At 47.8% G+C, this 12,545-nt stretch overlaps 2 protein-coding genes across 5 annotated transcripts in view; one reads left to right on the forward strand and one right to left on the reverse strand.

Annotated features, from left to right (window-relative positions):
* Nucleotides 1-1,371, reverse strand: part of HSCB (HscB mitochondrial iron-sulfur cluster cochaperone) — a 42,488-nt gene extending 41,117 nt beyond the window's left edge. For all 4 annotated transcript variants that reach the window (XR_011319385.1, XM_069758617.1, XM_069758608.1 and 1 more), the window contains exon 1: nucleotides 940-1,371. Coding sequence is in view for 3 of the 4 variants with exons in the window: in XM_069758617.1 (XP_069614718.1) it covers nucleotides 940-1,322 (383 nt within the window). In the remaining variant the exon portion in view is untranslated. The remainder of the gene's footprint in view (nucleotides 1-939) is intronic.
* A 127-nt stretch (nucleotides 1,372-1,498) lies between these two features.
* CHEK2 (checkpoint kinase 2) overlaps nucleotides 1,499-12,545 on the forward strand; it is an 88,715-nt gene continuing 77,668 nt past the window's right edge. The window contains exon 1 of the mRNA XM_069758585.1: nucleotides 1,499-1,552. The gene's annotated coding sequence lies outside the window, so the exon portion shown is untranslated. The remainder of the gene's footprint in view (nucleotides 1,553-12,545) is intronic.

A 12,545-nucleotide genomic window follows, 5' to 3' on the forward strand; every position in this document is an offset into this window, starting at 1 on the left:
GTGGCCCCCTCACCAGCCCCCCCCACACAGTACGTGGCCCCTATCACCAGCCCCCCCCCCACACAGTACGTGGCCCCTCTCACCAGTCCCCCCCACACACAGTACGTGGCCCCTCTCACCAGTCCCCCCCAACACGCAGTATGTGGCCCCTCTCACCAGTCCCCCCCAACACGCAGTATGTGGCCCCTCTCACCAGTCCCCCCCCCCACACACAGTATGTGGCCCCTCTCACCAGTACACCCACACACGCAGTACGTGGCCCCTCTCACCAGTCCCCCCCACACACACACAGTATGTGGCCCCTCTCACCAGTCCCCCCCACACACACACAGTATGTGGCCCCTCTCACCAGTACCCCCACACACAGTATGTGGCCCCTCTCACCAGTACACCCACACACGCAGTATGTGGCCCCTCTCACCAGTACCCCCACACACAGTATGTGGCCCCTCTCACCAGTCCCCACACACACAGTATGTGGCCCCTCTCACCAGTACCCCCACACACAGTATGTGGCCCCTCTCACCAGTACACCCACACACAGTATGTGGCCCCTCTCACCAGTACCCCCACACACAGTATGTGGCCCCTCTCACCAGTACACCCACACACAGTATGTGGCCCCTCTCACCAGTACCCCCACACACAGTATGTGGCCCCTCTCACCAGTACCCCCACACACAGTATGTGGCCCCTCTCACCAGTACCCCCACACACAGTATGTGGCCCCTCTCACCAGTACACCCACACGCAGTACGTGGCCCCTCTCACCAGTCCCCACACACACAGTATGTGGCCCCTCTCACCAGTCCCCCCCAACACGCAGTACGTGGCCCCTCTCACCAGTCCCCACACACACAGTACATGGCCCCTCTGTTCAGTTTCCCCCCAGTACGTGGTCCCTCTGACCAGTTCCCCCCAGTACCTGGCCCCTCTCACCAGTCCAGCAGCTGGTAGTGATCCTTGCTCTCATCAGGAGGTTGTATGCAGCTGCAGGAGGGGCAGAAGAGCTGGGGGCCGGTGACAGTGGTCTGACAGCTCCAGCACAGGGTGCTGCCCGAGGAAACACTCAGGAGCCTGAGGGGCACGCTACAAAAGGATATAAAGGCGCGCTGGGACAATGTCCGGGCTGGTTCACAGCGTACGGAGCAAAGCAGCGCAGTGACCCTGGATACACCGCCAGTAGAGGGAGCGTCAACCAGCCGCGGCACCACACCGCCAGTGCAGCATGCCCTCCACTGACTGGCACAGCGCCTCCACATTATATGGCTGGCAAGCTCCATGGCGAAGCACACAGTGGGACCCGGAAGTGAAGCCCACATAACGCGCTGCTTCTACAGTCGGCTGTGCTCTAGGAATACCCCCGCTCGGTGTGTGGTACTGGCGGAGCACGGAAACCACGCCCACTTACCATTCATGAGTGGAAAAAAAGACTGGAGGTGAAATGTTTCCGCCCATACTGACGTCACGGCCGCTTATTGGCCGCCTGTACTTGACTGTTTGGCGGCAAAAGAGGAGAGCGGAGTCTTCCTGTTTATGTGGCTGCTGTGAGGTAAGAACGGGCCGCAGGGATGAAGGACGGGTCCATGTACGGGGGGGACCAGGGGCGCCGCAGTGTGGACTGCGGACAGAGCAGGCCGCTTATCCCGCAGATTATATGAGGTCGGGCACCAGGTCGGAAGTGGCCTGTGTCTGCGCATGTCTCATTTCCGCTGGGCATGCCGCCTCTGTGTTCTTACCCCCTGGTCCCAGAGACACGGGCCGCAGTAGTTTGTGCTGATGGTCGTACGAGGGGGCGTGTCCAAGTAAACTGGGGGCGTGTCTTTTGACTGCTGCATTATTACAATGTGAGCCACGCCCCCTTGTTTTTAAAGGGAACCTGTCACCCCGTTTTTTGAGATTGAGCTATAAATACTGTTAAATAGGGCCTGCGCTGTGTGTTCCTATAGTGTATGTAGTGTACCCCGATTCCCCACCTATGCTGAGAAATAACTTACCAAAGTCGCCGTTTTCGCCTGTCAATCAGGCTGGTCAGGTCGGGAGGGCGTGGTGACATCGCTGGTTCTTTCTCAGCTTTACGTTGGTGGCGTAGTGGCTGAAGCACGGGGCTTCAGGAAAATGGCCGCGGGTGCGCATTAGAGATCGCGGCGGCCATTTTCCCAAAGCCGAGTTTGCATCTCGGCTTTGGGAAAATGGCCGCCGCGATCTCTAATGCGCACGCGCGGCATCCTGCGGCCATTTTCCTGAAGCCCCGTGCAGCAGAGCACTCGGGCTGCGCACGCGCGGCCCCAGGAAGATGGCCGCCCCCACCGACGAAAGGGATGACAGCGCAGATCGCGCGCTGCTTGTTCACCACTACGCCACCAACGTAAAGCTGAGGAAGAACCAGCGATGTCACCACGCCCTCCCGACCTGACCAGCCTGATTGACAGGCGAAAACGGCGACTTTGGTAAGTTATTTCTCAGCATAGGTGGGGAATCGGGGTACACTACATACACTATAGTAACACACAGCGCAGGCCCTATTTAACAGTATTTATAGCTCAATCTCAAAAAACGGGGTGACAGGTTCCCTTTAAGCTCTCTATAAAAGGCCCTTGTGTGTGGAGGTTCCAGTGCCTAGTCATGGGGAGACCTGTGAGTGCGCAGGCCGCAGTGCAGACACAGCCACAACGTGCGGTGGTCAGCGCTCTGCGTGGGAGGGGTCACTCCTGTAGGGACCCCGGAGGTTAAGGCCACATCTGCTTTTGCGGAGGTTTTTGATGTTGTGGAATTTCTGCACCTTTGAAGTTTCGTGTTTTTGCCTTTTTTTTGTCTTGGTCGTTTGTCATGTTTTCGATAAAGCTGCTTTGTTTTTGATATTTCCTGGTATTTGGCTTTCACAACTTTATTGACAGTTGTGCGGATTACATGGGTTTTGTACCAGTGGGTTTTCTGTATATGATATACTGTAAGTCGTTGGATAAAGCCCTGACGTAAAGCTCAGCGCACCCTCAGGAGAAGCTGTCTTGTGGATGTGAAAGCTGCACCGTGGGTCAGGTCACAGTGAGTGAGATGGAAGCGCACAGGGTGGGAGACGTCTGTAAATCCCATCCACTTGGCCAGGACTGTAATACGCAGCATCAGAAACTTCTCGTGGGCACATGGCCCTCAGGCAAGTGTTTCCTACCAGAGACTCGCAGGCCTAGTAAGGAAGTGCGGACCCCTGGGTGTAAGCCTATCGCTGCTGGGGGTCTGCGTTCTGTATACCTGTAATGGGGGAGTCTGGGTGCTACTACAGGGGGGAAGTGGGTGCCAGGTGTGGCTTGTGACTAGCTCATGCGGCTCCCAAGGTAAGAAAGGTTGGGGACCACTGAACTATGGTATGAAAGCCCTCCTTCCTGATACTGTAAGTCTGTCTAACCCCTTTTTCAATTCTGACCACTCACTGATCACAATAGCTGCTACTGCATAGGCGTGGCCAGCGCCATTTTAATTTTTTTTTTTATTGACTCTAAGGATAACCTCAAATAAATTACATATGCGATCATGCTGCAGCGCAGATGCCTGCCTGCAGAACAGGATTTTTTTTTTCAAGATATATTTATACGAAGGGGCGTTCATTAAAGATTTCCCCTGACCCACTTCCTGTGTACTGAGAGCAATGAAACTTGGCACAGTTATTAGTCCTTCTCTACATAGGTGCCACCTAGGGACACACACTTCTCCCATCTCTTTAAAGGGACTCTGTCACCTGAATTTGGCGGGACTGGTTTTGGGTCATATGGGCGGAGTTTTCGGGTGTTTGATTCACCCTTTCCTTACCCGCTGGCTGCATGCTGGCTGCAATATTGGATTGAAGTTCATTCTCTGTCCTCCATAGTACACGCCTGCACAAGGCAAGATTGCTTTGCGCAGGCGTGTACTATGGAGGACAGAGAATGAACTTCAATCCAATATTGCAGCCAGCATGCAGCCAGCGGGTAAGGAAAGGGTGAATCAAACACCCGAAAACTCCGCCCATATGACCCAAAACCAGTCCCGCCAAATTCAGGTGACAGGTTCCCTTTAAGCATCTGTAAACACCTCGCTTGTCGACAGGTTGCTCTAAAAGCCACGGTATGACTTCGGAAATCAGGTTCATCATCTGGAAAATGCTTGACCTTCAAAAATAACGTCATTGATGGAAACACTTGGAAGACCGATGGTGCGAGGTCGGGTGAATAAGGGGGATGCAGTATAATCTCACAGCTACAGGAGCATGCTTCCATTTGGGCAAATGTGAGTTGTGAACTGGTGCCTTTTCTTGCAGAAGGCAGACACCTTTGGTGAGCATGCCATGTCTCTTGGTTTTGATGGCCTCCCGCTATATCCACGGCAGTGAAGCATAGTTTTCCCCTGTGATCATGGTACCCTTTGCTAGGAAATCCATCAATAATACTCCGTGCTGGTCCCAAAATACTGTCTTCATGACCCTGCCTGCCGCGGGTTGGGCATGTGCCTTCTTTGGAGGCGGTGAGTCATGATGCTTCCATTGCATCGACTGGACTTTAGTCTCAGGATCATAGTGATGGACCCAGCTTTCATCCTGTGTGATCAGTCTGTTGAACCAGTCCTCCTGGTTTCCATGGCACATTGTCTTATCGAGCCTGAGAGCATTCGACCTGTTCCTGCGTCTAGAAAGGTGTGAGCAGGCGGGTAACTCAGCACCCAACGAGCGGATACCTTGTGCGTGTGAAGATGGTCTTGGATGATTTTTTCCATGGCCCCACAAATCTTGACGTTTTGGGTAGGTAGCGAATGAAAGGAGACCTACATACATATATACCTCTCCTGTGTGTATGTATATATACTGTCATGGTCAAAAGTATTGACACCCCTGCAATTCTGTCAGATAATACTCATTTTCTTCCTGAAAATGATTGCAAACACAAATTATTTGGTATTATTATCTTCATTTAATTTGTCTTAAATGAAAAAAACACAAAAAGAATTGTCCTAAAGCCAAATTGGATATAATTCCACACCAAACATAAAAAGGGGGTGGACAAAAGTATTGGCACTGTTAGAAAAATCATGTGATGCTTCTCTAATTTGTGTAATTAACAGCACCTGTAATTTACCTGTGGCACCTAACAGGTATTGGCAATAACTAAATCACACTTGCAGCCAGTTGACATGGATTAAAGTTGACTGAACCTCTGTCCTGTGTCCTTGTGTGTACCACATTGAGCATGGAGAACAGAAAGAAGACCAAAGAACTGTCTGAGGACTTCAGAAACCAAATTGTGAGGAAGCATGAGCAATCTCAAGGCTACAAGTCCATGTCCAAAGACCTGAATGTTCCTGTGTCAACCGTGTGCAGTGTCATCAAGAAGTTTAAAGCCCGTGGCACTGTGGCTAACCTCCCTAGATGTGGACGGAAAAGAAAAATTGACAAGAAATTTCAACGAATGTTGGATAAAGAACCTTGACTAACATCCAAACTAGTTCAAGCTGCCCTGCAGTCCGAGGGTACAACAGTGTCAACCCATACTATCCGTCGGCGTCTGAATGAAAAGGGACTGTATGGTAGGAGACCCAGGAAGACCCCATTTCTTACCCCGAGACATAAAAAAGCCAGGCTGGAGTTTGCCAAAACTTACCTGAAAAAGCCTAAAACATTTTGGAAGAATGTTTTCAGGTCAGATGAGACAAAAGTAGAGCTTTTTGGGCAAAGGCATCAACAGAGAGTTTACAGGAGAAAAAAAGAGGCATTCAAAGAAAAGAACACTGTCCCTACAGTCAAACATGGCGGAGGTTCCCTGATGTTTTGGGGTTGCTTTGCTGCCTCTGGCACTGGACTGCTTGACCGTGTGCATGGCATTATGAAGTCTGAAGACTACCAACAAATTTTGCAGCATAATGTAGGGCCCAGTGTGAGAAAGCTGGGTCTCCCTCAGAGGTCATGGGTCTTCCAGCAGGACAATGACCCAAAACACACTTCAAAAAGAACTAGAAAATGGTTTGAGAGAAAGCACTGGAGACTTCTAAGGCGGCCAGCAATGAGTCCAGACCTGAATCCCATAGAACACCTGTGGAGAGGTCTAAAAATGGCAGTTTGGAGAAGGCACCCTTCAAATATCAGGGACCTGGAGCAGTTTGCCAAAGAAGAATGGTTTAAAATTCCAGCAGAGCATTGTAAGAAACTCATTGATGGTTACCGGAAGCGGTTGGTCGCAGTTATTTTGGCTAAAGGTTGTGCAACCAAGTATTAGGCTGAGGGTGCCAATACTTTTGTCTGGTCCATTTTTGGAGTTTTGTGTGAAATGATCAATGTTTTGCTTTTTGCTTCATTCTCTTTTGTGTTTTTTCATTTAAGACAAATTAAATGAAGACAATAATACCTAAAAATTTGTATTTGCAATTATTTTCAGGAAGAAAATGAGTAGTAACATAGTTAGTAAGGCCGAAAAAAGACATTTGTCCATCCAGTTCAGCCTATATTCCATCATAATAAATCCCCAGATCTACGTCCTTCTACTGAACCTAATAATTGTATGATACAATATTGTTCTGCTCGAGGAAGACATCCAGGCCTCTCTTGAACCCCTCGACTGAGTTCGCCATCACCACCTCCTCAGGCAAGCAATTCCAGATTCTCACTGCCCTAACAGTAAAGAATCCTCTTCTATGTTGGTGGAAAAACCTTCTCTCCTCCAGACGCAAAGAATGCCCCCTTGTGCCCGTCACCTTCCTTGGTATAAACAGATCCTCAGCGAGGATCCTTATCTGACAGAATTGCAGGGGTGTCAATACTTTTGGCCATGACTGTATATATATATATATATATATATATATATATATATATATATATATATATATATATATATATATATATAATTTTTACATCCATCTCTGGCAAAAATTAAGAGACAACTGAGCAGTTTATAAATATCGGCTTCTCTACATGTCTGCCAGCCATTCCATTCCAGTGTCAGTTGAATTCTAACCATAGTACACCTCATTCTACTTAATGTGCTTCTGATTAGATGATCACCTGAACCAAATCCTATTTAATGAAGGCAAGAATAAAAAACACTGCTGTAGTGTTCACAATCCTCTTGCAATAGGACAAGCTGGATGGCAAAACAAGTGCTAGTAATATCTCAAAAGTAATAGTAATGAAAAAATAACTTTGAACCATGCCAAAGGAGTTGAAAAGAAAAGTCTTGAGTGAGGAAAAGGGTTCAATTTTGGCTTTACTAGCAGAGGGACACAGTGAGCGTCATGTTGCCTCCATCCTTAAAATTTCTAAGACGGCAGTCCATTACAACGAAGTCAAGCAACAGACATTGTGGACAACAAAGCTACAGACCGGAAGATGGCGAAAATGACTCTCCACTGACCAGGATGACTGTCATCTTTTGAATGTCACTCAGCAACCGCAGGATGATATCAAGTGACCTACAAAAGTAATGGCAAATGGCAGCTTGGGTGAAGTGCACGGCAAGAACAGTTCATCACATGCTTCTAGAGACAGGACTCAAGTCATGTAAAGCTATAAAAAAGCATTTCATCAATGAGAAGCAAAGTAGAGCCAGGCTGAAGTTTGCCAAAGACCATAAGGATTGGACCATAGAGGACTGGAGTAAGGTAATCTTCTCTGATGACGACACACAGATCTTCATCTCTGGACCAGATATCACCACCCTACTAACCAGAATCCCTCAATGTCTATCCGTTATTTCATTACAATTTTTGACAGATCTGGCGAACGATGGCTGAAACGTGAAGCCATCCGTCGCTAATACAAGTCTGTGAGAAAAAAAACGGATCCGACGGCATCATTCCCCGAATCGTTTTTTTTTTCAAAATTTGCCGGACTGATCCTGACGGCAAAAAACTTTGTGTGAAAGGGGCCTTAGAGATAGGACCTGCTACTAACAATTGTGGGTGGAAAAGTTCTCCACCTGTGATTGCTAACTTGTGAAATGTCACTATCAATCTGACAGCAGCATTTACCACGCACCAACGTTCGCGCGTGTCATTAACTACTCGCATCGGCATGCCCATGATGTGATTACGGGTCACTGATTGGTTGTCGCGACAGCCAGGGGTCGGCTGATGACCCCCATACCTGTCATTATGGAGTTCCTTTGAAACCCTGCCTGTGACTGAACTTCAAAGGATACCATGATTTCTGCCATATGTAGCGATCTGCTGGGGTGTTGCTGTGTATAACACAAGCGATCAAATGATTGCATCTTCAAGTCCCCTAAGGGGGCAAAAAAGAACAAGAAAAGGTAAATCGCCACTGAAAATGAAGATATAACAAGAACACACATATGTGGTATCGTTGCGTTCAGGAATGTCCGATCTATCAAATGATAAACACCATAAACAGCAATAACTCGAATGCCAAAATAACATTTTCTTGGCCGACACACTTCCACATAAAATGCTGTAACAAGCGATCAAAAAGCCATGTCTATCCCAAAATGGTACTAATAAAAAGAAAAAGTTCACATCCTGCAAAAAAAATAAGTTTTCACACAGCTCCATCAGCTGAAAAATTAAAACTGTTACGTGTCTCTGAAAATGGTGACACAATCCCCCTAAATTTTTTTGGTGCAAATTTCTGATTATTAGTATTTTAGTAGTGGGAAATATAATGATTTTAAAAAAGGAAATGTGTGGTATCGCTGTAAAGGTACCGTCACACTAGACGATATCGCTAGCGATCCGTGACGTTGCAGTGTCCTCGCTAGCGATATCGTCCAGTGTGACAGGCAGCAGCGATCAGGCCCCTGCTGTGCTGTCGCTGGTCGGGGAAGAAAGTCCAGAACTTTGTTTCGTCGCTGGACTCCCCGCAGACATCGCTGAATCGGCGTGTGTGACACCGATTCAGCAATGTCTTCGCTGGTAACCAGGGTAAACATCGGGTAACTAAGCGCAGAGCCGCGCTTAGTAACCCGATGTTTACCCTGGTTACCATCCTAAACGTAAAAAAAACAAACGCTACATACTTACCTACCGCTGTCTGTCCTCGGCGCTCTGCTTCTCTGGTCTGGCTGTGAGCACAGCGGCCGGAAAGCAGAGCGGTGACGTCACCGCTCTGCTTTCCGGCTGCCCGGCGCTCACAGCCAGAGCAGAGAAGCAGAGCGCCGAGGACAGACTGCGGTAGGTAAGTATGTAGCGTTTGTTTTTTTTACTTTTAGGATGGTAACCAGGGTAAACATCGGGTTACTAAGCGCGGCCCTGCGCTTAGTTACCCGATGTTTACCCTGGTTACCGGGGACCTCGGGATCGTTGGTCGCTGGAGAGCTGTCTGTGTGACAGCTCTCCAGCGACCAAACAGCGACGCTGCAGCGATCCGGTTCGTTGTCGGTATCGCTGCAGCGTCGCTAAGTGTGACGGTACCTTAAATGTATTGATGAGAAAAATCCTATTGCATGGTCATTTTTGCCACAAAATGTACACCGTAAAAACAGTTTCCCCCAAAAAAGTCAGAATTTTTTTGTCAGAGTTTCACTGCACTTTCTTTTCACCCTGTTTTCCAATACACTATGTGGTGAAATGAGTGGTGTCATTAAAAAGTACAACTCGTTCTGCATATGTCTGTCTACAGAAAAATAAATGGCTCCGTGAAGGGGAGGAAATAACAGAAACAAATTGGATGCAGTGTGAAGGGATTAATACTGATCCAGTCATTTGAATAGGCAAGTGTCATTAAAGACTCAGTTCAAAATTGGATAGTTCTTCATTTTTGATTTTTGGTTTGGTGATGGAGGAACAGGAGAAGTGCCAGAGCCTTGCAAAATTACCTCCAGCAGGCCACTAACATCCATGTGTCTGCTCAAACTGTCAGGATGGTATGGGGGGCCTGACGTCCGAAAGTAGTTGTTGTTTACATCCCAACACCATACAGGGCGAATGGCATTTTGCAGAGAACACCAAGATTGGCAGATTCGACATTGGCACCTTGCGCCACACACACACACACACACACACACACACACACACACACACACACACACACACACACACACACACACACACACACACACACACACACACACACACCCTGACTTGAGGCATATCCACTGGCTTTGGATCAGCCTGTAATTTTTTGCGTTTTTCCCTCCCCCCCCCATTTTTCCACTATAAAAACGCGATAAAACCGTGAAAAAAATGCTCACATTAAGCATCCTATTAAAAGAATGCAATCCGCATTTTGTATGCACATGCTGCGTTTTTTTCCTGAGTGGGAACTCATTCTGGAAAAAAACGCAGCATGTTCATTAATTTGCGGAATCGCTGGGATTCCGCACACATAGGAATGCATTGATCCCCTTACTTCCCACATGGGGCTATGCCCACCAAGCGGGAAGTAAGCGGATCATGTGCGGATGGTACCCAGGGTGGAGGAGAGGAGACTCCTCCATGGACTGGGAACCATATAATTAACAAGAATTAAAATAAAAAATAGTGATATACTCGCCTTCCGATGGCCCCCGGAGTCCTCCAGCCTCTCAGCGGTGCACGCGGCAGCTTCCGTTCCCAGGGATGCTGTGTGCGAAGGACCTGGGATGACATCGCGGTCATCCCAGGTCGTTCGCACGCAGCATCCAAGCCGCCGCGTGCACCGCTGAGGAGATGGGGGACGTCGGAAGGTGAGATTAACCATTTTTTAATTTTTTTTTTATTATTTTTAACATTAGATCTTTTTACGCTGTCAGCTCACATGTACGTATGCGGTCAGCGCGGCCGCAAGCTCCCGGGGTGGTGAGGGGACATGGTGACCTCCTCACGGTACCGGAGCCGGTGTCTCGGACTCTCCTGCAGCGGCGGCTGTGGCGGAGATCCGGAGCATGAGACGCGCCCAGTGATTGGCTGACATTGCTGTTGCTTTGCTGAGAAGGAGCAGGGAGGAGGGAAGCATCGGCCAGAGGAGGAGGCATCGGGGCTGGAGGCTGGTTCTTCCTTACTACTGTGTATTGCACCTTACTGTCCTATATTCCAGCCCATAGTTCTAAATTTGGGAACTACAAGTCCCAGCAGTCTGTCCTGAATGATGATGGGCATTATAGACTCACACCATACCTTCATGTTGTGTTTTTTTTTTTTTTCTTTGCTGGGCAATATACTACGTGGGCTGTGCAATATACTACTTGGTTGGGCTATATACTACGTGGCTGGGCAATATACTACGTGGCTGTGCTATACTACGTGGACATGCATATTCTATAATCGGGCCACCATCTAGTATAATATGGGTTTCACTTTTTTGTATTGAAGAACTGAAACTAATTAACTTTTTGATGATATTCTAATTTTGTGAGAAGCACCTGTATCTGTGTTTATCTGTGTTTGGAGCTACTTTCTCCCGAATATTCCCCATCCTCTGGAATTCCACGCCTCAACACGTCCGATTATCCACCACCCTCGGATCCGTCAGACGGAACCTGAAAACCCATCTCTTCAGGAAAGCCTACAGCCTACAATAACCATGCCGCCGCCTCACCACCACCTGAGCCGCCGCCTCACCCCTACCTTCAGTCTTTTCCCCACTATCCCATAGAATGTAAGTCCGCAAGGACAGGGTCCTCTCCCCTCTGTGCCAGTCTGTCACTGTAAACCTGTTTACTGTAAAAGATATCTAAAACTCTGTATGTAACCCCTTTCTCATGTACAGCCCCATGGAATTAATGGTGCTATATAAATAATAATAATACTTACTGCTGTGGGCAGTTCTTTCTTTAACTGATCACAAGACTTGACTGCTCTCCAGACCAACAGAAACCTGGAAAAGCCATTAAAAATAGCATGATCATCCGTACCACCTAACTTCACAGTCGCACCAAATACAGGTCCTTCTCAAAAAATTAGCATATAGTGTTAAATTTCATTATTTACCATAATGTAATGATTACAATTAAACTTTCATATATTATAGATTCATTATCCACCAACTGAAATTTGTCAGGTCTTTTATTGTTTTAATACTGATGATTTTGGCATACAACTCCTGATAACCCAAAAAACCTGTCTCAATAAATTAGCATATTTCACCCATCCAATCAAATAAAAGTGTTTTTTAATAACAAACAAAAAAACCAACAAATAATAATGTTCAGTTATGCACTCAATACTTGGTCGGGAATCCTTTGGCAGAAATGACTGCTTCAATGCGGCGTGGCATGGAGGCAATCAGCCTGTGACACTGCTGAGATGTTATGGAGGCCCAGGATGCTTCAATAGCGGCCTTAAGCTCATCCAGAGTGTTGGGTCTTGCGTCTCTCAACTTTCTCTTCACAATATCCCACAGATTCTCTATGGGGTTCAGGTCAGGAGAGTTGGCAGGCCAATTGAGCACAGTAATACCATGGTCAGTAAACCATTTACCAGTGGTTTTGGCACTGTGAGCAGGTGCCAGGTCGTGCTGAAAAAATGAAATCTTCATCTCCATAAAGCATTTCAGCCGATGGAAGCATGAAGTGCTCCAAAATCTCCTGATAGCTAGCTGCATTGACCCTGCCCTTGATGAAACACAGTGGACCAACACCAGCAGCTGACATGGCACC

The sequence above is a fragment of the Ranitomeya imitator genome, chromosome 1 (genome assembly GCF_032444005.1).
Source record: "Ranitomeya imitator isolate aRanImi1 chromosome 1, aRanImi1.pri, whole genome shotgun sequence".
NCBI lineage: Eukaryota > Metazoa > Chordata > Amphibia > Anura > Dendrobatidae > Ranitomeya > Ranitomeya imitator.